Raw genomic sequence first — 27,641 nt, forward strand, 5'->3', positions numbered from 1 at the left:
GAGTATCACAAATGACTTGTTATTCTCTGTATTCTCTGCCATAATCCTTGATTCATTGTCTTTGTACCACCTTGCCCAGCTCAGATAGAGATGATCATTAAGTGTTGACCTGCTATCAAATTTTATGTTCTCTGACTGAAGAAAAATAAAAAGTATTGCCTCCTTCACATCATAATTGTCATTGCCTCCCCTCCTAGTTAAAATCTTTAAATTCTATCCTCATAAGATTATCAAGAGACTTTACAAGAGTAAAGACGTTTTGCTGCATCTATATAACCTGCATGAGGACTCACTAGGAGCATCATATACAGTTTGATAAAGAATGTATGTGCTATAGAGAGTCCAATGAAGATATATTTGACTATTCCAAGATTAGCAAGTTTGAGATTGGAGAAGACTGTGTGGAAGAGAACTGTGATCTTGAGAGTTTGGAAAAATGAGGGGAGATCTCATGGAAACAAATTCTTACAGGGTTCAACATGCTTTATGCAGGGAGGATGTTTATCCAGATTGTGAAGACTAGAAATGGCCTTAACTTAAGAATAGGCCACTTAAGATTAAGTTGAGTTAAATTCTCTACTCAGAGTTAAGAAAACTGGTAGATTTCTGGTTATTAAGGATATTGGTAAACAATGTAATTGAATCTACCTCTACCACTCCCTTGTTACATATACCCTCTTAGAAACTTGCTGTTCATGTTTCATGTTCCCTCTTCTTTTAAATCTATAACTTCTAGTTTTAAATTCCTTTCCCCTAGGAAAATCACTAACCATCATCTTTTCTGTGCTGCTCATCATTTTATGGACCTCAATGGTCACCCCTCTGCTTCCTTTGCTCCAGAGAGTGAAGCTCTACCCAATCCCATCTGTTTTTTGTAATTCAAACTCTCCAGTTGCAGTAATGTACCCTTGAATCTTTTTGTAGCCTCCAGCTTGGTACCATCCCTCCTACAGTATGGGAACCAGAACAGCAGTCAATGTTCCAAGTACCAAAATCTTGTACAGCTGTAACATAAAGTCCCAACACTCTTACTCGATACCCCATCTAGTGAAAGGTGTTCAGAAATTTTTAGGTGATCTTGCCGCTTTGGGATCTGTTACTTAAACTTCTGTTGCACTGGATGGAGTCTAGTCATGCTTACTGACTTGCCATGTGCATTTTTCTATCCAACTCTTTAAGCAAAGTGCCTTTTTCAAGTGCCTTTGTCAATTGTAATCTGCTGGTTCTAGTAGCTAGTGACTGCACTGACGGGAGTTTCTGGCTGTCCAAAAGCAGAAAGGCACAAGGGTCATGGGAAAGAGAGGAGGAATGATCACACCATCCACATCTTGTTAACTGGGATAAATTCCAAGATGTTTGAAAGAGGATTAGATAGTACTTTGATAGCTTCAATAATCTTTGTCCATCATTTGGGCATGATTTCTGACATCGGTGATGAATCTGTGGAATTCATTGCCACAGACAGTATTGGGTATATTTAAAGCAGAGGTTGATGGGTTCTTGATTAGTAATGGAGTTAAAGATTATGGGGAGAAGGTGGGAGAATGGGGTTGAGAGGAAAAATAAATCAGCCATTATCGAATGGTGGAACAGACTGCTAAATGGCCTAATTCTGCTCGAAATGGCCTGATACCATTCCTATGTTTAATGGTCTTATGATCTTTGTACTAATGGTTACACATACTCCTCCAGACCACTTGATCTGATCAACATGTATTAGCTGCTTTGATAATCTATTGGTAGTAGTTGTATGGCATCTTGTCTTCCAAGAGAAAAATTTCTGTTGCAGGGTGTTCGCTATGTTGAATAGTTGAGCATACGAGTCAGGTTCAAAAGTAATCAGGATCAGGTTTATTATCACCTGCATGTGTTGTGAAATTTGTTAAGTTAGTAGCAGCAGTTCAATGTAATATAGAAGAAGAAGAAGAAAAAAGTAAATCTATTATTATACGTGTATAGAACAGATTAAAAATAGCGCAAAAAGCAGAGCTTATATATATTTTTTAAAAGGTGAGGTAGTGTTCATAGGTTCAATGTATGTTTAGGAATCTGATGACATAGGGGAAGAAGCTGTTTCTGAATCTTTGAGTGTGTGCCTTCAGGCTTCTGTACCTCCTACCTGATGGTAACAGTGAGAAAAGGGATGCCCTGGGTGCTAGGGGTCCTTAATGATGGATACTGTCTCATCATAAGCGATGTTTAGCATTAAGCAGTTATTGAAATTAATTGTTGAGTACAACAAATTGCCCATGCATTTGAGGTTGTTAACCTTTCAACTCACAATCAGTATGGAGGTCCTGGTAATGACATATTTTGGAATTGCTAATATAGTGTGAGATTATTGTGGTCCAGGTCATTGACTATTGTCTTCAACCTAGAAAATCATTAGTTTCCTTTCTTATTTTAATAAAAAAGGAAGTGGTGTCTGCTTTTACTGCAACTCTATGCTGCAGAATATTTTCCAAATGTAGGCATCTCCCCTTTTGAGGTTCAGTCATTTCTTCAGTTGGATCAGCTCATTCTAGAAACTCCTGAAATTACACCCATACAATGATACTATTGATCCTAGTTGTTCACTGCTATCATTATAATTAATGAGTTACATAAATGATTTAAAGCTGTCAAATATATAGCTACATTTTGAGATTTTACACATGGCAGCAGCATTCACAGACCTTTATTCTGACTTGTATCCCAAAGCATTTCATTAGAACTTTAGAAGTGGAAAAGGAAGTAGAGAGATGTCTGGTCTGAGAGTAAATTATGGAACATTGTTCTTTTGCAGGTGAAGGCATAACTGTTAATAGGAGAGTGATGAAAATAGATTTCTTAATAATTAATCGCTGATCTTAAAGAATTGTTGTTGAGATAAAAGTAAAATCACCAAACTGTACACATGCAGTGAAAAACATATAGTACATAAAGTTAAACTTTGTTGCAGCAGAGCTATGCAAGTTCTGTATTCTACTATAAAATTGATCTGGTTTATTGTTGCTGTTCAGTAGTTTACTTCAAATCAAACATTTTCTTATTAAAATCATTAATGTCAAAGTAACTTTTTGCATTCTACCCTTAAACTATGATGCAGTAGTATTAATATAGCAGTGTAGGTACAACACAATAGCGTAGCAGTTAATGTAATGCTTTATAGCCGCAGCAATTAGGGTTCAATTTCCACCATTGTCTGTAAGGCGTTTTTGTTTTTCTCATGATGACATGGGTTTCTGAGTGATCTGATATAGTATGTTAGCAATGGAAGCATGATGACACTTGGGGTCGGCCCCAGCATACAGTTGGTCATTGATATAAACAATGCAATTCATTGTATGTTGCAATTTACGTTTGAAGAAAAATTATCTTGAAAATCTTTGATTTTCAAAAAGTTTTGATTTTTTGCAATTGGACTTCTTTAGTTTCAGAAGTATGAATTGTGGAGTAATGTATGTTTGTTTTTAATCAGGTAGAAGAGTCTGAAGGGCTCATTAATGATGAATTACCAAATTGCTGGGAATGTCCAAAGTGTAATCAGGAAGGAAAAACTGGCAAAGTAAGTACTGATGAAATGCAGTTTATTTGTAAATACAATTCCTTATTCAACAAGAATTTTAAGCGTAGTGTACACAGATCTGTCCAGAAGTGTTTTGCTCAGATATAATTCAACCTAAACATAAAGGTTAAATAAATTTGACTTGTATAATATGGGACTGATGTATTTATAAGTTAATAGTATTACATGATTATCAATATTTCTCTCAATCAAAACATTGCATTTTCCACTCTATTTCTTTCCTTGCCACTTTATAAATATTAGCAAGATAAATATTTGCCATAGTACAAATGAATTTGAGTGTATATGTATGTAAGTCATTAACAATTAGTCCACAGGTACAGATGAGTCAAATGAGTAATAGAATATTCATCTATCTCAAGGTGGGGCAGAAATATATATTTTGAGGACAAATGAGTAAGTGGTGCTTCAGAGTTAATTTCTTTCATGTTCCATCGTCTTTAATCTTTATACAGTGGCATGCAAAAGTTTGGGCACCCCCTGGTCAAAATTTCTGTTACTGTGAATAGCTAAGCGAGTAAAAGATAACCTGATCTCCAAAAGGCATAAAGTTGACACATTTCTTTAATATTTTAAACAAGATTACTTTTTTTATTTCCATCTTTTACAGTTTCAAAATAACAAAAAAGCAAAAGTTTGGGCAACTTGCATGGTCAGTATTTAGAAACATCCCCTTTGGCAAGTATGACAGTTTGTAAATGCTTTCTGTAGCCAGCTAAGACTCTTTCAGTTCTTGTTTGCCCATTCTTCCTTGCAAAAGGCATCTATTTCTGTGAGATTCTAGGTCTGTCTTGCATACACTGCTCTTTTGAGGTCTATTCATAGATTTTCAATGATGTTTAGGTCGGGGAAGTGTGAGGACCATGGCAAAACCTTCAGCTTGCGCCTCTTGAGGTAGTCCATTGTGGATTTTGAGATGTGTTTAGGATCATTATCCTGTTGTAGATGCCATCCTCTTTTCATCTTCAGCTTTTTTTTTTACAGATGGTGTGATGTTTGCTTCCAGAATTTGCTGGCTTTTAATTGAAGTCATTCTTTCCTCTACCAGTGAAACGTTCCCCATGCCACTGGCTGCCACACTAGCCCAAAGCATCATCAATCCACCCCCATGCTTAACAGTTGGAGAGGTGTACTTTTCATGAAATTCTGCACCCTTTTTCTCCAAACATACCTTTTGTTCATTGCGGCCAAAAAGTTCAAAGGAACATCTAAACAAGCCTGATGCATTTTGGAAACAAGTCCTGTGGACTTATTAAGTTAAAATAGAAATTGCAATGAGCAAAGGTATGTTTGGAGAAAAAAGGATACAGAATTTCATGAAAAGTACACCTCTGCAACCGTTAAGCGCGGGGATGGATTGATCATGCTTTGGGCTTGTGTTGTATCCAGAGGCACGGGGAACATTTCACTGTTAGAAGGAAGAATGAATTCAATTAAATACCTGCAAATTCTGGAAGCAAATATCACATCGTCTGGGAAAAAAAAAGAAAGAAAAAGCTGATGATGAAAGAGGATGGCTTCTACATACTCACCTCAAAATCCACAATGGACTACCTCAGGTGGCGCAAGCTGAAGGTTTTGCCATGGCCCTCACAGTCCTCCGACCTAAACATCATCAAAAATCTGTGGATAGACCTCAAAAGAGCAGTGCATGCAAGATGGCCCAAGAATCTCACAGAACTAGAAGCCTTTTGCAAGGAAGAATGAGCAAAAATCCCCCAAACAAGAACTGAAAGACTCTTAGCTGGCTACAGAAGGCATTTGCAAGTTGTGATACTTGCCAAAGGGGGTGTTACTAAGTACTAACCACGCAGGGTACCCAAACTTTTGCTTCAGGCCCTTTTCCTTTTTTGTTATTTTGAAACTGTAAAAGATGGAAATAAAAAAAAAAGTAATCTTGCTTAAAATATTAAAGAAATGTGTCATCTTTAACTTTATGCCTTTTGGAGATTAGGTCATCTTGTACTCACTTAACTATTTACAGAAATTTTGACCGGAGTGTCCAAACTTCAGTATGCCACTGTAACTGAAAGTTCTACTTCCAAATACAAATATTTGTGGTTGGTTAGGTGAACTAATTAGTGGTAGAAATTTCATTGTAAAATACGCATAATGAAGTCTGACAGACATGTCAAGCTAATTCACAAGCTGAACAAGTTTTCAAAATTCCATGACATAACTGATTGATGAACCAGGTTAGAATCTAAAAGATTATCCCAATTCATGAAGGTGAATTTTTTTTCTCTGTTGCTGGTCTTGTGGGTAACCCCAAATTGAATAGCATGACAAAGTCATGATGAGCTTTGAATAGTTGGTTTTATAGTTTCATAGTAGCTTTGTATGTATTTGGAAGAAGGATAAGAAAGTGTGCAGGCATAATAGAAAATAAATTATAAAAATAAATCCCATTTAGTTTTTCAGTAGTTTGAACTGGGTAATAATCAATGTCATAATAGATGTCATTTGCATGATTGATAAGTGTCTTCCCACTTACTTTTGCACAAACCAAGCTAATTAAAATAAGCATGTATTCTAATTGTGCAGCATAAAGGAGCAAGCAGTAGTTTGAGACCCATATTAAATGTTACATATTTGTGATCAATGACTCTGAAACTGTCCATTTATTAGATTTCAGCAGCACTAATTTTATATTCTCTTCCATTGGCATGATATTCAAATATCAATTTGTGAATCATTATCTAAATACTTTGAAAGGTAGAAGTTATACAGAACAGTTGCAGCACATTCTTATCAAGCTTAGTTTTTGGGGAAATTAGATTATTGTTCTGTATTTATTTCTTAAATCCATGTATAGTGTGTGCTAATATTTTTTTTAAGAACGTATCACCTTAATTTAAATGTCATTATTACATACATATAGCTTGTAGTTATAATCAAAAGACAAGGAAAATGAATTTAAAGTAAAATAATGTAGACCACATACCACACCAGGCAGCGCAGCGCAAGCTTCTCTGCAACAGCGGGTGGTAATGTGCGTTTATTCCCATTTCCGATCTTCATGCAGAAGAGAGGCCCTGGGTTTAAATTCGCCTCCAATCTTCCTGGGTCTCTCTTAAAGGAGTTTAAAGAAGGGGAAGATGGAGGGCGACGGAAATCTGAAGATCTTGAACGTCCAAGAATGGAGGAATATCATTCCAATAGGCGAAAATCTGATGATGGGCTTGGACTCAAGCGCAGAAAAGATAAAGATCTTCCAACAGATTTGGGTCCAAGGAAAAAGGTATTGTATTTTTAATTGATGTTTGTGTTTAAAACGTGGGTCAAAATTTTAAATATTTCATCCATATTCAAATTTCAAGAAATTCACATATGGGTAGTACTTAATAGAAAATATTTGCACATCCACAATCTCTTTCCTAATCATGGGAAAAGTGGCAACTGACCTTGAATCATTTGATGCATTGGAGTACTTGAAATTCATTTGTTGACATAGGAAATGAGCTACAAAAAATACCTGATTTATCTTCATTAATGTCCAGATCAAAGAATAACTTAATTTTGTGAGCTGCAGTTGCTAACTACTAATTTGATTGAATATGAAGAGTTTTGGCTAATAGAATGATGTGACTTTGTATAAAATACAAGTGCAAGAATTGACAAAGGAGCATAGGAATGGTGCAAGACCATTTTGCCTTTCTAGCTTATACTACTATTTAAAGAGATCTGACTGAAATGTAGCCTAACTCTATGTATCTGCCTTTTCATCCCCAATTCTCTAACCTGAACCATATTTTAATGATCTGAAAGTATAGCAATCTTCAAATTGTAAACTTAGGTTGTCATTTGTACAAGCGAGTTTCATAGCTCTTCCATTCTACAAATGAAACGCTTTATAAATAAAAACAAACTTCAATATTTAAATTGCATCCCTCAATCCTAACAATTCAACAATGGGGAAATGGTTCTTCCTAGATCTCCTAATAGCTTGGCAATTTTTAAAAATAATTTGCATGTATGAGCGTTTTTGATAAGACCTTCATTTATAGCCTGCTCCCAGTTACACTGAGAAATCCAGTGATAAGACACCTTTTTGTGTTACTGTAATCCTCTGGAAAAGGTACTCTGGTAATGAAATAAGGTATTTCATGGTAAGGTCGACCTCGTTATGACTTTGCACCTTATTGTTTACCTGTACTATACTTTCTCTGCAACTGTATTACTTTATTCTGCACTCGGTTGTTTCACCTGAATGCACTATAGTAATGAATTGCTCTGTTATGAGCACTGTGCAAGACAAGTTTTTCACAGTACTTCCAGTACATGTGACAACAAACCAAATTAGATTCAACACCACGAAGAGCCACCAAATAATGGTAACATGTTAAACTCAAGATTCTTCAGATGCTGGACATCATGAATGATTTGGGCCAAGATCCTTCATCGGGGCTCATGAATGATCTTGGCCTGAAACGTCGATTGTTTGTTCCCCTTCATGATTCTGCCTTACTTGCTGAGTTCCTCCAGCATTATGAATGGTAATATTTCCAAGTTAAGTTGATACAGGATTTTGCTAGAAACATGCAGATAACAGTTTCCATTTCCTGCCCTTGATTTTCCCAATGACGTAAAAATGGGTAGGTTTGGAGTGCATTTTGCATATGTTGTGGCTACAGACTTGTTGTGGGGGAGGGAAGGAAGCATTATGCATGAAGTTCCAGCCAATTAGGTAGCTTTGTCCAGAATGGTGTTGAGCTTACTGAATATTTTTTGAAGCTGAATTCATCAGGAAAGTAGAGAGCATTCTATATCACTCCTGGTGTCAGCAAGTAAGTGACTTGCCAGAGGGTACCTGTCCTAGTCTGACCTATATACCATGGGTACATGGTACCATAGTAGCTAGTGTATTTACTTTACAGGACTGGTGATCACTGATTGGGGTTCAATTCCCACTGATAGTGTGGGTTTCTTCTGGATTCTCCGTTTTCCTCTTGTATTACAAAGATTTAGGGCTAGTGAGAAGTGGACATGCTATAGTATATGAGCACTGGAAGCATGGTGACACTTGAGGGCTCTTCACATCACCCCCCCCCCCCCCCCCAACCCAGCCCAACATTGCAAGCAATGCATTTCACTGTTTATTCTGATGTACCTGTGATAAACAAAGCTAATCTTGTAGCCACAAAACTTACATAACTTGTCTAGTTAGCTGCTCAGTGAACCTGCCACCCCAGGATGTAATGGTGAGGACCTCAATGATGGTAATGTCATTGAATGTCAAGGGTGAATTGCGAGATGCTCTTGTTACAAATGGTCATTGCTTGGCACATGTGTGGCATGAATGTTTTTGTAATGTATCCCAGGTCTGAATGTAGTCTAGATCTTCCTGTATACAGCCATAGGTCTCTTTATTTACTGAGTAATAAACGGAATCGAGCATTGTGCATCATCAGTGAATGTCCCCTCTTCTGATGGAATAATGGTCAGTGAAGCAATTGAAAATGATGGGAGTAGATCGATCACCTGAGGAATTCCTGCAGTGATCTCCCAGAGGTGGGATGTGATCTCCAACAAACATATTTATCTTTGTTTTGTATGAGATAATTCCAGTCAATAGAGTAGTTTACCATTTTCCAGTGACAATTTTTATTATGGCTTTTTATTAAGTATGCGACATTTGATTAAGTGTTGGCTTGATGTTAAATGCATCAATAAAATTTCTCGTACAACCTTAAATTCCAGAGAAAACAACCCTGTTTTCTGTCATCTTTACTTGTAATGTTATCTTACTCTGGGTAACATTTATTAAGTTATGCTAAATTATTTTCTAAAGTATGGCACACAGAATGGTACTCTGGCTACTATATATACAGGACTTTGTATAGCTGTAACCTAGCGGTTGCCAACTGGTTGATCTTTGAGGCTTTCCCAGTAGATCCCGAAGATCGATAGATAGATAAATAAATAAATAAATAAATAGACACACACGCACACTCACACTCTTGAGAGATTGTTTCCAGGTTGCAGGGTTTTAGTTCCGTTCTTTCTGCCCAGTGGGCATGCGTCTAGCTCCCCCACCATGCGCTACAGTGTACTTAAGTGATTCCCAACCACCAGGCTGCAAGGAAACGATATGAGTCAACTGCACCTTCCCTCAGTTGAACTTGAACGCACGCGAGGTCATTACCCAAGTGCGTCAGGGATCACTGGTTGGCCTTGGGTAACCGGCCACTTCCTGCAGCCGGTGAGAAGTGCCGATGCTACTGGCCTGGAGCGCGGACAGATGGGCACTGTCTCTAAACCTGTTTACCACACCAAATGTTCGTGGGGAACCCGGTGCTAAAATATTCGCAGATTACCTAATTTGGGCTCAGGGTTTTGTAAATAGCAGAGCAACTACCTCGCTGCGATCTACTGAAACAAACTTTTGTCACCTGATAGATCCTACAAGGGGGGGAGGGGCTAGCGTCCTGTCACACTCCTCACTTGGTCGTTTGCTTTCTCTGGACTGTGACTGCCGCGGTCCAGATACGGAACAGCCACTCCTGGCCAAGATGTCTGGCGGCGGGTGGGCTGAAGGTTGTCTAATGAGGCAATGAAGCACTCAAAACTGCTCCGGCACCTTGAGTCCAAGCACCCTGCACTTAAAGACAAACCCGTTGAGTTTTCTCAGCAGAAAAAAAATGTGAGCAAGCGGGACAGAAGCTAAGTACAGAGAGCCGCGAAAACTAAATTGCAGAATAGACTGGACATAAGGAACCTCTGAGTATCGCCGTATTCCGGGTCGTGTTTAACATCTCTTCCCCACCACCCGGTTGGCCAGTCCGTGACCCCTGGTGTTCATACACAATTTCTACTTCCGGGTTGTGGGGTTTTACTTCTGGTCTTTTCTGCCTGGTGCACATGCGTGTAACTAATTGATGTGGAGTCGATCTTGCCTTTTAATAAGGCCGAGGTAGGGGATCTTGGGCTTAAAAAGGTTGGTGACCACTACTGTAACCTATCTTGCATCTTGTTTCATAATCCTTAGACATGCAAGTCATCAATCCATTAACCATTTTGCTTATCTGTTACTGAATGTAATACTAAAATGTTTTTTGTATATTTAATCCTAGATCCCTTTCAAGTTTCCATACTTTGTATTTCACCTAGTAGTATGAATATTCACTATTCCAATTTCAGTGAACTCGTACTGCCAGTGCTCTTTTCCCTCTCCTGATCCACCCAGGTTGTCCCCTACGCTACCTTCCATCTGCCTTTCACCCAAATGTTGTCCCTACCGGATCTCCGATCCCATTGCCCTACTCGTTCCATCAGCCCCATATCCCTCCTCTTCTGGTTCTTCTTATTAGTTTCAAGCATCTGTAACCTCTCGTCTCCGCATCACTTTCCAGACTCTGTCTCTGCTTTCACCTTTCCCTTTGCCCATCTGTCTCCTTGTTTGTTTTAACTCTTCTGATCTGTCCCTACCTCACTCACCAGTCTCTAACTCCACCTGGATCCTTCACACACTTCCCCTCCACCTCTAATCTTTCTACGTATTGAGAGCCCTTACCTCACCTTTCTCTCTTATGTCTTTTACCAGCTTTCACCCTGTTCTGATCAGAGGTCTTGATCCAAAACATTGACTATTTCTTTGTTTTCACAGATGCTGCTGAACCCACCAAATTCCTCTAGTAGTTTTTTTTTTGGCTTTCCTTCAATCTACTTTTGTTCTAAGCTTCAATTATTTAAAAAGTACAAGTTTTTTAAAATCCAAAATGGATGACCTCGCATTTGCTTATATGGTTATTATTTGGCAGTATTTTCATTACTCCCTTTGTCTGTTATAATTTAATTCTGCCATTTATACTGCTTACAAAGTGACTTACCTTTTATCATCAATCTATATCTGGCAAGAAACTGGATCATTTAGTGTTTGAGATTTTTTAACTAACAATTAAAGTGAAAGATGTTTTAAATTAGGAACTTCAAAGAAGAACTCCTTAGATTTTTTGGGGTCTCTGTGTCTTATACCACTAGAGTTCATTCAGTCATGTTCAAAGGCATTCAACAATGTTTAGTCCATATCCTCCCCAAGCCACTCACATTCCTATGCTGCCCAAGGACTACTCGTGTAGAAACAAGCTTCAGTCTTCGGTAAAGCTGCCTTCAACATGACTTGTATGTTCCTGGCTGGCACTAGGAACCAAACTTCTGCCCTCTTCATATGCTTGGCTAGTTCTCCTTCTGGGACACAGTGTTTCTCTGCCCCTCTTCTTCTAACCCCCCCCCCCCCCACCAGGGAAAAAAAAGCTGTCAATATTCTCTGAACTTTGTCTCCCACTACTTTTACATGCCCAGACACTTTTCTTCCCAACAAAATACCACCATCCATGCCCTTCTCTACTGATTCTCCAGCTGACAATCGCAGCTCTTCTCCCAACTCTTTGAATACACACCCTTGTTCACTGAGAATCCTAAGAATTTTTTTTAAAAATCAGAAGTGAAATGCAAATACTGGAATTCTAAAATGCAAATAGAAAATGCTTAAAGCACTCAGCAGGTCACCCCACGTCAGTTGAAAGAGAAAGATATTTCAGGTCCTAAACCCTTTGTCAGAAATGGGAATGAGAGAAAATGTTAGTTTACAGCAGCCATGAAGTTGGGAGAGGGAAAACACACACAACGCAACAGTCATAGATTGACTGAAATCTAATTACTTAACATAGCAGTTAGAAACCTTTTTTTCTATGTTTTAGTATAACAGGGTTCTAACTGCCTTCTTAAGTCAAACAATATTTGTAGAAAGAGAAATGACAAGTGCAAGAGCTGGCACTAAGGAACTGATGTACCAGAAGAGTTGGGGGAATAGACCTAAGTAGGAGTACAACAAAGAGTGTTCCATGTATCACATCAATAGGTTGGGCCCACGTGAATGCCCAGAGCTGTAACTCTGGTCTAGATAAAGTGCAAGAAGTTGAAAGAAAAGTTGAAAAATTTCAACACCGCATCTTCCATCTGAGCGCAATTTAGTCTTCCAGACTCAGAAAAAATCTCCCAGCTTTAAGTAACACGATCTTTCTTTCTGTCAGCATCAGAATTGGCTATTTCTGCCTGTGATTCATTTGTGTTAGTTTTTCTCTCTCTTAGTTCAGTCTGCCCTGTTGGGCTTTTCCTACAGTCTGGTTATTAGCAACACATAACTCAGCCAATGGGTTTCTAACTGCCCATTGTCATTTTCTCTTGCCCTATGAGAAATATTCCCTTTGTTCTACTCGTCCCTACCTTCCCTTCTCTGCTAACTTGTTTTCTGCCTTTCCTAGATCGAAGAAAGGGTATAAGCTCTGCTGAGAATCTTATATGTGTCACTAGGATCACCCCTCTTCAGAATTCCAATGAGCACAGGCACAACCTTCACCCCAGGAATCTACCTAGTTGTCTTCAGTGCAAGTATGTCCCTTGGCTTGGATGACTAAATTTTTTTTTTTTTTTTGTGGCACTCTGTCTTACAATCCAAACTCTGAACAATTATAACAACATTTCCCTACCTTTTGCAAAAAAAGATTTAACATTTCATTTCACATCCAAATTGTTTACTGTAATAATCTGATGGCATGTTAACTTTCTATGTTTCCTTCATGAAGATCCTTGTATAACAATACAGCTGCGTTCTGTAGTCTGTGTCCATACAAATATAAATATTTTGCTGGTTACTTCCTACCAGTTTGTTTCTCATTATTTCTACACTCTTTATATAGTGATGCTCCTAAAAGTTGATATATTAAAATAAACTGAAGCTAAAAGTAACTGTAGCAAGTTTGACATTCCTGTAATTTTTACTTAAGTATTTCTTTAGCGAATCTTTTAATTATTGTTTATTTAAATTGGATGTTGTATACATTGTACAAAGGTGTGTCAAATCTAACTAGAAATCTTCAGATACTATATCAGTGAATTCAATCTGGTGAAATAAGTCTTCGGAAAATTGAGGGTCTTTTATAGTTTGTAGTTCCAAGTAATACACAGATTAGGATCTCAGGGTTCAAAAAGATTCATTTGTATTAATAGGAATATTCGTTGGCACTAACATTCCTTTTTACAAAGGTGTTTGTTGTCTATTCTCCTTCTACCCAACTTAGAAAATACATATTTACTGGAACATTACATGGTTGATGAGGTTGCTGCTTCTGTTATTGCTTAGATCTTGCGAAGCTCTATCACATTAGCGTTGTGCAAACAAAATCTGAAAGGGTGAAGTCTCCTAAAGAATCTAAACAACATTTCCAAAAGAATGCTCACAACTACAAGAAAGTGGTCAATTTGGTTTCTGGATGTTTTGATGTACAAACATCTTCTGTATTTTTATAGCTATACATTCTATGTGTGGATATATGGATATTAATGTCACCAGCACAGAGATATGAAGGGGTAGACCATTTTTGCTCCTTAACATGAGGCAGAACATGTTGTATTGTGCTTGCTTGTGTTTAAGAATATTCAGTGGAATAATTAATACATACTCCAACCTAATGGATTGCTTGATTCACATGAGGAATGGCCAGTGTGTTGGCTATCCAGAGATTTTCCTTTGCGTTCTGTTGTAGATTTTTACCTTCACACATTGAAATAACACTTGGGGAAATATTGTACTTTTTGAAAATAAGACCAGTCCTCATAATGTATTAATACATGTTTGAAGGCCATTTATTCTGTCTGCTCAATCCAGTATTCTTTCGTGTGCTGGTAGAAATGAGATTTAATTTTAGGTGCTGTGGTTACAGCCAATTTTGGATCTGAACCTGTTTTTAATTAAACCTTGAATTACATCAATTTTATCTGATTTATCAGCCAAATAACAGTAAACATTTAGCGATTTGAAAGGAGGAATAAAACTTAAAGCAAAAAATAATCCAATGTCAAGAGATAATAATAAAGTGCAATTAAAAGAAAAAAGTGAAAGCAAGATGGTGTAGATTTCAGAAGACCAACTTGGAAATGTGCCTTTTTGAACCATTTTTAGAAGGGGCAGCATTTGGATCATTTCTATTTTCCTGTACCTAGCTCACTTTTGTATGGAAATCGCCACTTTATTTTTAATTTTTATTTTATAAATCCACTTTATGTGATACTTTATCAAAGAACTTTTCAAGTCTGTGTTAACAATTAGCAAGTCTATCCTCATTCTCATCAGAATATCGTCCAAGCAGTCAACCCAGTTGGAACATGCTAACTTGCAAGGAAATTATTAACCCATTATATTACAAATGCAAATTAATTTCTTACTAAATACTTTCTGTAGACTGACTTTGGGCTAGCATGTCTAAAATTGCCCGCTTTAATTTTGTGTTTTAGTGTGGTTTTTATTCTCTAACTCTATTTTAGCATTTCCAGCACTGAAATTCAAATTGGATTATGATAATATGGCCAGAGCCTCTGTTTTATTTCTTTCACAAGTTTCAACCTTTTCGTTATTGTATCTTCCTTTATGAGTACATTGTCATTGTTCCCTACGACTGAAGATGTGCCAGGGACATTTAATATTCAATCCCTTCCCTTTGAGATCTCCTTTCTTCATCCTTTAGCTCCTTTTATCCCTACAAAAATTAAAGTGCTCTGTACTATTAGTAGCTTTTCAATGTTATTCCTTTTTTTTTTGCCCATTTGTCCTATTTTTTGAAGTCAACTTGCTTGTCTATTGTCTACAGCTTTAGCAACCTTAAAATTGTAATGAGTTTTCTAGTCTTCAAGCATTCTAACTTTGAATGTCTTTTAATTGTGAGAATATTCACTCAACTTGAGCTATTGCCTATTTGAATGTTTCCTAATATTTTATTGCAATTCTGACTACCCAGCTTATAAGTGCCATTCTTCTGGGTTGTGTCTGTTCAACTCATTGATAACTTTTATAGTTAAGTTTTTTTTTGCACTTGATGTATCTTGAAGTTCAATTTCACAGTTTCTACAGTGAAATAAGGTAATGATTTATGGGCAGGGGCAGTTTGACCAGGTGATTTTAGGCATGGCTGCCCCTGGTCTGCTGATGCAATTTTGTTTAGATCATCACGTGCATGATTGTGGTTGATGGGCACAATACATTACTGTAGTTTGAAATGTTGATTACATGCCTTAGCTGGATGTAAAATAATTTGTGTTGGTGTGGCCATTCCTTTGCACCCAAAACAGTGTGAATTCAAACCAATTCCTTACAGATAACAGATTTGTTTATTATTAAGTTGGGCATTTAAATAAATTGGTACATGTTCCTTTTCACTTTTAAAAGAATTGGTCTATTTGTACTAAAATTTTATCTCCATTTACTTAACAGTTACCCACATCTTGAGCAAGGCACTTAACCACACATTGCTCTGCAACAACACCGATGCCAAGCTGTATCGGCCCTTGCCCTTCTCTTGGACAACATCAGTGGTGTGGAGAAGGGAGACTTGCAGCATGGGCAACTGCCGGTCTCCCATACAACCCTGCCCAGGCCTGCGCCCTGGAAACTTTCCAAGGCGCAAATCCATGGTCTCTCTGGACTAATGGATGCCTATATATTATCCACATCTGACAATTTTTAAGATGAATTTATTAAATATAAATAACATCTATGTCAACTAATATGTTAATTTAAATGATATTTATCCTAGATCTACAAAATTGCAAATATAGTGGAGAAGTGCCATGCTTAAAATAAAATTCTGTGTGCCATATAAATGGGAAACAAATTAGTTATGCAATCTATTAAGATGTTGTCCTGGCTTTAACTCTGAAAGAACTGTTCAGTTTTCTGTTGTCCTGAATTTGTTTATGTATCCCAGAAGTTTAACTGCCATATGTTCAAGTAAAGGAGTGGCTTTAATCCAGTCACTGTGTGAAACAGATGTATGAACGCTCCAGGGATGCTATTCTGATTTAACAATTGCGAGGTAAATGCATTCATTTGCTGTTATGGTCATTCATTCACATGTCATATCAAACAACTATGGCACAACAAAAAAAATTGTATATTAGTTTTATAAGCCTCTTCAGATTGCATACTTGTGTTTCCGTATTTATCTATGTAGAATAATCCCATGTTTAAGCACTGCTGTGATAATTCCAGCACTTTTCTTCTCCTTTTTTCCTTCTCTCCATTCTCATTCTTTCTAATATTCTCACCATCTTATCCTTCTCGTCACCTTCCCCAAACCCTCACTTACCAAAAAATTCAGGGAAAGGAGTGAGAGCTCTGAAGTGTGGCCAAAACCTGGTATCCCATCCATTGATAGTAGATGAGTGTGACATTCATGAATATAGATTCTTGAGAGGGATCGCCAGGGACAAAAATAATTGGGAAGATTAATCTAATGATATCCCTTTAGAATTAGAACACACAAAGTACAAATTTTGCTGCAACTGTAACAATGCCTAATTTAGACAGCAAGTACTCCGAATTTTTCATACCACATGAAGGAATTAAATAGTTGAATTATGAGAGAATGTTGCATGAGCTAGAAATGTATTCCCTAAAATTTAGAAGATTATTTGGATCAACATTTTCAAGATGGAGGAACTAATGAATATAATAGGTGCTTTGGAACCATTAAAGTAAATGCTGAATTTGTTGTCAATGTTAAAGTTAAATTTGATTTTCATGAATTCATTCAAGTAAGCAAAGACACTTTTTCTGAGTAATTTCTCAAATTAGTCAATCTTCTGAATAGTGAAAAAAAAAGTTAAAAGTGAGTAAGGTGAGAAGTGTTTCCAAATTCCTATCTGTGTGTCAGGAATGAAATTCATAATGCATTTGATCCAGAAGCCTTCAATCCACTATCTTAAATTTTGACTAATCTTGTGAAGTGTAATTTATTTCGGTGTCAAGCTGTGATTTATACTTTAGCAAAATGAAAAGTTGCATGAAAATTTCTAATAGTATTTTCATGGATGTGCTTTTTTTAGCTGAGAGGAGGAAAAGATGACAAACTTCAAAAGAGGAAGGTAGGCATTGTTGCTTTTAAAAGAAAATATGTTGTTTCAGTTTTATTGCCTCCATTAAACTAATAAACATCTTTAAAGGTTTATATACCAGTGGAAAATTGGCATTAAGCTATAGCTTAACCTTTACCTTCCACTTTGGGAAAACTACAGTTTTTAAGGAGTTGCTTTCTCAGTTTTTGTTTAAACAATAATGGACATTTCCTGGAAAACTACTATAGGTTGAACCAACTGTTTGTCAGTTCCCCTTCAAGATCCCTGTATTAGTGACTAATTAGTGTTCAGGTAATGAAATAATTTAATAAAATGTAACAGCACACGTTATTTGGTTTAGATTGTTCGTAAAAATCCCAAGGCTCAGAGCTTCAGGCCTTGCATGCAGTGATTGACTGGGCAATTCCTTAACTCATCTGAAAACACAGAATGCTAAATTATATTAGTATCATCCTTCAGGTAGAGGGGATTATCTAAGATTATTTCTGGGAACCATCTGAATATGTTTATCCATCCTGTTTCAGGCTCTGCCATTCTTTGATTATGTTATAAGTACAGTAGAATTTATTGAATTGCTCTGAAGGTTACTAAATAGCCGATTGTCTTGTGTGCACTTGATCACTGTTGTGCAGAAACGTTCCATTTGGTGTTCATAGGAGCAGATCAGTTTTATTGGTTCATGAATGTTGACTCTTGTCACTAGTTTTGGGTGCATTGGTTAGTTATGCTTGTGGCACCCTGTTTGGATCTATCTTCTTTTACTTATGCATGAAATTTATTTGGATTTGATGGTCCCTTATTGTTTTGGATCATTTATATGAGTTGCTGGAGAGAATATGGCTTTTGAGAGTAGAAAAATTGTTTGCAATGTTAACAAAACACTCCATTGGATTAAAATCTGGAGAAATTTATGTGTTGATATGTCAGTGCAGATTGAAATATTCAGTCATGGCAATATTTTTGATTATTTAAAAATCTTTCACAAACCAGTATTTCAGGTCAGTGGCATGCTGGGGTATTTTAACAGCTTAGCAACTGCTGGGATCTTGCTCACTCTTATCTGTACAAAATTGTAATAAAATATTTCTTAATGCACAAACAAATTGTTGCCCTTCTAGAAGATGAGGGTGTGGTTTCTGAAGTTGTTAAATTTGGGTCACAGTGTTCACAGGAAAAGTGCAAATTCTGCTGGATTATTGTAACCTATTGGATTTGAATCTGTCAAATGGATTAGATTTGAAGGTCCCAGTGTGTTCTATGAATCACAGCATACATCTTGCTTCTGTGTACACTTTACATTTTTAAAAAATGGAACTTAAACAGATTACAGCTGTATTTTGTTCGGGATGTAGCTAAAGGCTGACTGGTCTAGCAATAGGGTGATCTACTGGATTTCAAAATTTTTTAGATAGTGTTTCTAACAAATATAAGATTATAGGAATAACTTCGATATTCGTATAGGATTTCTGCCTATTGTAATGTATTTGAAGAAAGATCTTGATTATGCTAGGGAGTGTTTCAAACACAACTATTTAAAAGAGTATTAGAAGTTTTTAAGCAAGACTTGCTACTTTATTTTCATCCAACAGCAATGGACTCGAACATGTGATATCATGCTCTGTAATCCCATCATGTTCCATTCTCACTTATTCACATGTTGTATGTAAATGTACTGTACCACTGACCCATATAGATGTTTCTACCGCTAATGGTAACAAAATGGTAACAAAATCATCTAACTCTCTTTCTGAACTATGCAGTGTGCAATTGTTAGAAAGTTAATTTCTGAATTTTAGGCAGAGATTAAAGTTCCGTTTCAAATTTTGCGGTCTTGGCGTTGTTGAGTTCAGATGCATGTTTTAAGAGTGGGCATCTTTAGGTATTGTTAATATACCCATTCTAAATTGTTTTTAGATAATTTTGTTGTTTGTAGCATCCATAAATTGAGATGATCAATTTTAATCAATTTGGAAGTAATCCAAGGAAGTGGCTGTTTATAGGTAGTGAATCCAATTTTTTTAACTATCAATTATCAATCAAATGTCTATTACACTGCTGGTGTTTAGGGCAGCAATGAATGCCCTCCATCTCTGTCTGTCCTTAGCCATCTTCTCTATTGTGCTATAGGTGTGGTTCAGTGTCTTCATTTTTTGCCTCTGTGGTATGGCGCTAAGTTGTCTTTGGTCTCCTGTGTTTCCTCTGCTTTTCAGGAGTTCAGTGAAGTGCTGTCCTGATGATAGAGTTGGCCTCTCTTAATTTTCAAGTAGGGCTTTATAAAATTTAGTGGTAAATGTCATTTTTGGATAAGGTGTGGAGCAATTAGTAATCTGTTAATTGAACAAACAAGTCATGAATGTGATATATAATTGAACTATTTATCTGACCTTGGTTCACATGAAATGCATAGAGTAATTGGTTATAAATCCTGTACAAATTCTTATTTTGATTTTAGATTATATAATTGTGTCTGTCATAGCAGGTGACACCAAAAATAATGGTGTTGCTAGTGAGGAGGTAGTTTTAGGCTACAGAATGATAATGATCAGTTGGTAAGTTGACTAGAGCAATACTAGATGTAATTTAATTCCAAGTGTGTGAGGTAATGTATTTTGGGAATTCTTTTAAAGGCAGGACATAAACTGTAAACGCTAGGGTCCTAGAAAGAACAGGGGAAGAGAAGTTTATGCACCAGTAGATAGTGAGCATAAAGGATGTTTGCCTTTATTAATTAGGGCATAGAATACAAGACCCAAGAGGACATGATAGAACTTGATAAAACTTTTCTAAGAGGGCAGATACTATGTGTAGTTTTGATTGCCGTGCTAGGAAAAAAAGGACATAATATCTCTGGAGAGATTACAAAGGAGATTTAACAGGTTTCTGAGGTAGAATCTTTGTTACTTGGCTAGTTTTGGTTTGTTGCCCTTGAAACAAAGGAGGTTGAGGGGCACCTCATGGTTGTAGAAAGTACAAAACTTCTGCGTGCAGTAGAGGCGTTTCGCAGAGGGGTAGGTCTAGAAGTAAGAGTTTAGGAGACATCTGAGAATAATTGCTTTTTCAACCAAAGTTTGGAATATGGAACACACTGCCTAAAGTTCATGATGAAGGTAGGTACTGTCACAAAATTTAAGTATCTGGACAAGGTTTTGAATTACCAAATCATAGAATGCCAAGAACCAAATGCTGGTCAATAAAATTAATATGGATGGGTGGTCGATCGTTGACGTGGACAAAGGCATGTCTCAGTGCTATCTGACTCTATGCAAAATTATTAGTAGCTATCGATCATTTATTAACTGTATGATTATTGTAAAACATTTTCTTTTTGCTGTTTTAATTTTACATGTTATTTCCATCGAAATAATTGGATATCCCATTTTGCCTTTTTTATGAAACATTCTGAATGGAAAGCAAGTACATATATCCTTAAATACAATTTATTTTGAAATAATCTACAATCAACTTCCAATACAGACTAGTTTATTGTAAGATGCACTAGGTCGCAATGAAACTGGTTGCTGTTATTACTCAGGGTAAGCAGAATTCAATATATCACTGAAATCTGTGCATTTTCTGCACTGTACATAACATTTCATGTCTGACTCATCATACCAAGAATGGTCAAAGGCATTTGAAATAATTTAGAGGTCATGTATAGTTCTCTTACCCTTGTATTCTTACCAGGCTAAAGAATACAATTAGAAATATAAATCCAGCACCATATTACATATACTGTAATTTGCTTTATTTGCATTTATTATATTTCTATATTATAGAGTAAGCTCTAATTTATAAAAGATGAGCTTTAGCCCTCCCTTTCTTATGAAAGTTAAATTTTAATTATTTTGTGAAAAATGGTAAATATTTCATAAAGGCATAAAACACGTGGACTAGTTAAACTGTCAGTTAACACTTCCTGCCATGAGGACAAATAAACCTTCATTCATAGACCAACAACTTCAGCCTCATAAATTCAGAGATGTAGCTTGTGACATTGCTTTGAAGTACTTTTCTCGGAAATGTGATGACTACTGTGGATATGATCTTGAATTTGTAAGTGTCAGTATGTAGTAATCAATGTACTTCTTTGCTGCCTCCTACTTATCTTCCTTCTCTTGCCTGGTTTCACCTATCTCCTGCCAGTTCCTATTCCTTCACTGCTTCCCCCTTGCCCACACAGTTTTATACTGGTTTTTCCTCTCTTTCCAGCCCAGATGAAGGGTCTTGATCCAAAATGTCTTTTGTTCATTTCCCTCCATAGATGCTACCTACCTGTTGAGTTTCTCCAGCATTTTGTGTTGCTACAGATTCCAGCATCTGCAGTCTCTCTTGTGCCTCCAATATGTGATAAATTATTTTCTGTTGGATATTGAAATAAATATTAAACAAGATATTATGGTGAGCTGCCCTATCTTATTCCATTTAGACTTGGTGCCATGAGATCTTTAATAAATCATCTAAAACGTTAGATGAGGTTTTGATTTAAAATTTCATTTAAAAGATGGTACCATTGATGGCGCACTTATTCCACTGTGCAAAACCTCTACATTATTCCTGCCACACTGAAAATGGCTGAGATTTCTGTTGCAACCTCGACACACAGCCCAGAATGTCACAATTGAGCCACCATTTTCCCAAGTTCATTGATGTGAAACAGTAATCTAGCCATCTCTCCATACTACTGCCCAAGCCACAGAATGATGACTGCATTTTCTGGTTTTATTTCATGTATCCTTAATAAACTGTATTTTGCTTTTTATTAATTTAGTACTAATATCATTTTGGTTAGTGTCACTTTGTTTTCCTGATATTCATGAATTGATCAAAATATTAAACCTGCAGTCTGACAGACATTTTTAAATGAAAGAAAATATCTTTGCTCTCAATGTGATTCATATTCATTTTGGTATGCTTTGTTAGAAATCTGGGCTAATATTGCAGAATAGAATTCCCAATTGATTTGTATCTCAGGCTGCCATTATGTTGATGCTTTAGTAAAGTAGGTTTGGCTCGATTATCCTATAAATCCAGAATAAAGTGTTTTGTAAATTATTTTCCAATTCTCTCCCACATTCCTACGCATCTTCATCCGATCTCCAAGTTTAAATACTAGGCGTCATCTGTTTGTTTTTAAAATCACATTAATTGTAGTTGTAAGCTATACCAATTTGTAAAAAGCACAAGTTTTCCCAATAGAAAGCAGGAGATCGTGGTCTATATATATATTTTCTTTTATTTTGGGATTTGCACACATTAAAAGAATAATGAGATAGTGAGAGTGCATAAACCACTTTTTATTCATTTTCATCTTCTATATCAAGTGGGTTGATGTAAGTTATCTGAATGAAACTGCCTTAGTTGGCTCCATTGCTGTAATTCAAAACAAATGTTCTAGTGTTATAATTGATTGTGCAGTACTAATAATTGCTGCTTGTTCTAAGGCCTCTGGTCAGGTGAAATACTGACACATGCATGGCTTCCTGGTCGCTATTACTTTCATAGTGAGCTCTACCAAAAATATAGCCTTGCTACTTATAAAATAGCCACAGTACATTAAACCATATAATTGTAAGTGAAAAAAAATTGAGTTGCATTATATCAATACTACACTGAAAACATGATTGATATTTGGTAACATTTACTTTGTCAAGCTTTTCACATTTTTAATATAAAATGCAAAATATATCTTTCAAAGAAAGGCACTGCAAACTTCTGTTGGTTTGGAAGTGGGAGGTACATCCTGAAATGTACCATTGAGTACAACAGTAACGAAAAATTAAAAGGGCTATTTTTGTTTAGGTTGGAGAAATAACTTAATTTTTGGTCAGTTTAGTTTTTGCAATGTTAGGAAGTTTTCAATTTAAAAGTTTTGTTCTCTTTTTAATGGTTTAATTTGATTTTTATTCAATAGAAAAGGAAACTAACGCCAGACTCCGAAGAATCTAGTAAAGTAAAACACCTGGAAAGATCAGAGCATGCGGATAGGATAGAACGGATACGACAAATGATGAAGCGTGTCAACAGAAATGAAGTCAGCAGCTCCAGCTCTAGTTCAGATTCTGACTCCGATTCTAGCTCCGGTTCAGAATCAAGCATCCAGAGATCAGAAGGAAGCAGTGGAGAATCTAGTCCAAGGTCTATTGCAAAGACAGATAGCCAAAGGTCAAAACTCAGAAGATTTTCCAATGACATTTTTAGTGAGGAGGATGATGAGGAAGAAGAGGATGAAGATGAAGAGAATGCAAGGAATACAAAATCCAAACTGCTTTCTTTGGCTTCAAAAGTTGCAGAAAATAACTATTATTCCTTAAGAGGGGAAAATATTCAAAAAAACTCCTTCAGGACAGTGGAGGTTTCATTAAAAAAGAAAAATGGACCATCCAGTCAGCTTTGTCACAAAGTTCTAGGAAATATATCTCGACCTCGGATACTAAGCAAACTCCCGGTGCAGTCTCCTCCCAAGCCATTTCAAATGGAGAGACACGTGGTTCGTCCTCCACCTGACAGCCCTGAACCTGATTCCTTACCACTTACTAGTGGATCAGAACATGTGGTGCAAAGAGAAGTGTGGCTGGCAATATTCAGTTACCTAAGCCATAGAGACCTATGCATCTGTATGAGAGTATGCAAGACGTGGAATAAATGGTAAGTGTCAGTGATGTTAGAATTGTATTGTACTACATGGCATTGTGTATATTAAGGCCTTATGAAGAAGCAAATGTGAACTTATCTAGATTTGCCTATTTAAATTTGCCAATAATTGGTAATTAATATTTCCTCCAGCTCCTATAGATAAAGAAATAAAAATTAATAACATAGTAAGTGCTCTGTTACTGTGATTTTGAGAATTTGTTTCTGTATTATTTCCATATTAGTAGCTTGTAGTACAAATCGATATGTACCATTTATGACAAACAACATTGAAATTAGTTTGGACACGTGAGATTACAAGGGTTGGAGTATAAAGCAAAGCATTGTATCAGGACCAAGAATGCAGAAGGGAGATTGTCTACATAAAGTGTAGAAGTCTGTAAAGGCAGATGAGAAGGAAGAACAAGGCAGGGTTTGCAAATGATCGATGGAATCAGGCGAGGAGGGGGGTTATGGGCAGGTGGAGCCAGGTGTGGTAGAGGGTTGTAGCATATGGTGGATGATGGATAGAGACAGAAAGAAATGCAAGGAGGCAGATAAAGACAGGTGGGTAACAGTAGAGACAGGTGCTGAAAGGTGATTTATGGAGACTGAGGTTACAGATACTGGAATCTGGTGAGCAAGGAAGATGATGTGAAGTCAGGTAAGGGAGGGATGAAGGGAAGATGGAATCAATTGTGTGAGGTTAAAGCGCTCTCAACTGATTGAAACTGGGTTGTGACATTAAAACTGTACCTACGGGGGAGGAGAGGGGGAATTCAATCAGAGCAGTATTCCCCACATCCATTACCTCTACATCTACTAATCATGTTTTCTGAGTTGGACAGGTTTTAATGTAAATGAAGTTTACGATGAAATGATCAATATAAAGCACAAGGCTTAGTTGCTTTGAATGATTTGTGCTAGAAGGGAATCTCTACCCACATCACGGGCAGCTTTAAACTCTTGTGCAGATGAAGATAATCATAACATTTCAGGATAGCGTAGAGGTAAGCATGACACTATTATAGTGCCCCAGGTTCAAATCTGCCGTTGTCTGTAAGGAGTTTGTATATGTGGGTTTTTTTTCCAGGTGCTCTGGTTTCCTCCCACATTCCAAAGACATACAGGTTAATATGTTGATTATTCACATTAGGTGTAATTGGCAGGCTTTTTAGGCTAGAAGGTCCTGTTACTGAGCTGTATTTCTAAATAAATAATTTAAATGCATAAAGGGTTATTTAATCTAAGATCACTGCTTATAAATGCATGCTCTGTGCTTAAACTTTCAGCTGTAATATTGACTTCTGTGATTCAGAAATTCATAGATAAAAATTTTATGTTGCCAATCAAATTTGTGTTTAAAAAATAACAGATGCAAATGGAAAATACTGGGAATGGATGATTCAGGCAATTCTCTGGAAGGAGAGAAAAGGAGTTAGCATGATCTTCATATCTGGCTAGTTGAAAATGAAAAAATTTGTTATCAGAAGCTATCGGAGTTGGTGTTGAGTTCAGAGCTGTAAAGTGCCTAGTTGATAGGGCAAATGCTGCTCTTTGAGCTTGCATTGGGGTTTATTGAAACATTGTATGAGGCTAAAGATGGAGAGGTCAAAGTTGGAATGGATGGTGAATTAAAATGACAAGTAGCTGAAAGCTCACCCTTGAGGATTGAATGGAGGTAAAATATAAAATGGTACTAGCTTGGTGGGCACCATGATTAGCATGTGTGAGTAGACCTGAAGGACTTGTGTCCATCATAGTCATAAAGCATGGATCCAGGCCATTTGGCCTAACAAGTTCATGCCAACCATGGTGCCCACCCAGCTAGTCTCAATTTCCATGTCCCTCTAAGTTTCATTCCTCTGTACCTTTGCAAGAGTTGTTTAACTGATAATAATGTACCTACCTCAACCACTTCTTCTGGTGGCTCACTCCATTTACTCACCCACCCTCTGTATGGAAAATGGTCCCCTCCCCAGTCCCTTTTAAATCTTTCTTCTCTCAACTAATTTTGGACTCCCCTGATCTGGGGATGAAGACTGTTATGGTCCCTTACCTATGCCTCTTAAGCATTTTCTAAAATCTTAAGCACTTTTATAAGTTTGCCCTTGTTCTTCTGTATTTCAAGAAATAAAGACCTATCTTAGCTAACTTCTCCGTATAATTCGGACCTTCTGGTCCTGGCAACATCTTTGTAAATCTTTTCTGCACTCTTTCTAGTTTAACCACATCTTTCCCATAACAGTGACCAAAACTGTCTACAGTACTCCAAGTGTATCCTCACCAGTGCCTTATACAACTGCAACATAATGTTGCAACTCCTATACTGAATGCCAGTTTGCTAAATGCCTCTTTCACTACCGTATCTACCTGAGATTCTGTTGTCAATGAACAATGCATTTGTATTCCAAATTTCCTCCGTTCCCTTACAGTCTCCCATACCCTGCCATTCATAGTATGTCCTTTACTGGTTTGATTTTCTAAAATGCATCACTTCACACTTATCAAGATTCAAATCAATTTACCATTTCTTGCCTACTTCTGTAACTGATCAAGATAACTGTAATCATTGATCATCTTCACAATCAATAACACCAAATTTCATGTCATCTGCAAGCTCATTGATATAGTCTTCTGCATTTGTATAAACAAATTGCAAGATCACAACACCAATCCCTGTGGCACAGCACAAGTTACCTGCCTTATCCTCATTTATTTTTTTGGTTTAGTTTATTTTATTTAGAGATACAAACACTTTTTATAGACAATGTTAGAATTGAACTCTGACACCCTGAGCTGTAATAGTATTGTGCTAACTGCATCACACTCCATACATCTCTATACAATCACCTGTCAGTGTCCTGCTCCCTATGGAATAAAGTCCTAGTCTGTCCAACCTCTCCCTTTCACTCAACACTCAAGTCTTGATAGCGTCCATGTAAATCTTCACTCTTTCTAGTTTAGTAATATTTTTCCTATTGCAAGGTGACCAACACGGAACACAGTATTCCAGGTATGGCCTTGCCAATGTCCTGACTGATGAAGGCCAGTTGTCAAAAGCTTTCTTCACCATGTTGCCTACCTGCAACACCATATTCAGAAAATCACATTGTGCTTTAACTCCAAGGTTTCTCTTTTCTACAACACTTAGATCTTAATCTTCAAAAATACTCAATTTCATCAAGCATGACTTCCCACTCACAAAGCCATGCCAACTTCTCCTAGTAAGACTGTCTATGAGTGACGCTGGCACTCAGAATTTCTTTAAAAATTAATGAGCAAAGAGCAGTGCTGAATATGCCAAGTCAAAACTATGCTTCAATGAACGTAATAAAATACCTATGAAATGGGTGAAAGTGGATTGCCCTACATAAGCCCCTCTGATTAAAATGGGGAGCACTTTTACCTATTTTTGCTATAAGTAGGAGATTCAAAATAAAGATCTAAATCTGTATGTAAAAAAACATCCTGCAGATACCCAACCAACGTAGCACCTTGCCAATTAGTTTATCTAATTGAATTGAAGGCTTTA

General features: G+C 36.9%; 1 protein-coding gene across 5 annotated transcripts in view; it reads left to right on the forward strand.

The window, feature by feature from the left end:
• LOC132395881 (lysine-specific demethylase 2B-like) overlaps positions 1–27,641 on the forward strand; it is a 208,606-nt gene that overhangs the window by 87,188 nt on the left and 93,777 nt on the right. For 3 of the 5 annotated variants that reach the window (XR_009512775.1, XM_059973001.1, XM_059973004.1), the window contains exons 4-7: positions 3,461–3,547; positions 6,594–6,809; positions 17,447–17,485; positions 23,388–24,121. Coding sequence is in view for 4 of the 5 variants with exons in the window: in XM_059973001.1 (XP_059828984.1) it covers positions 3,461–3,547; positions 6,594–6,809; positions 17,447–17,485; positions 23,388–24,121 (1,076 nt within the window). In the remaining variant the exon portion in view is untranslated. The remainder of the gene's footprint in view (positions 1–3,460; positions 3,548–6,593; positions 6,810–17,446; positions 17,486–23,387; positions 24,122–27,641) is intronic. The other 2 variants (XM_059973003.1, XM_059973002.1) reach the window with 2 other exon arrangements.

Source organism: Hypanus sabinus, chromosome 6 (assembly GCF_030144855.1).
Source record: "Hypanus sabinus isolate sHypSab1 chromosome 6, sHypSab1.hap1, whole genome shotgun sequence".
NCBI classification, from domain to species: domain Eukaryota; kingdom Metazoa; phylum Chordata; class Chondrichthyes; order Myliobatiformes; family Dasyatidae; genus Hypanus; species Hypanus sabinus.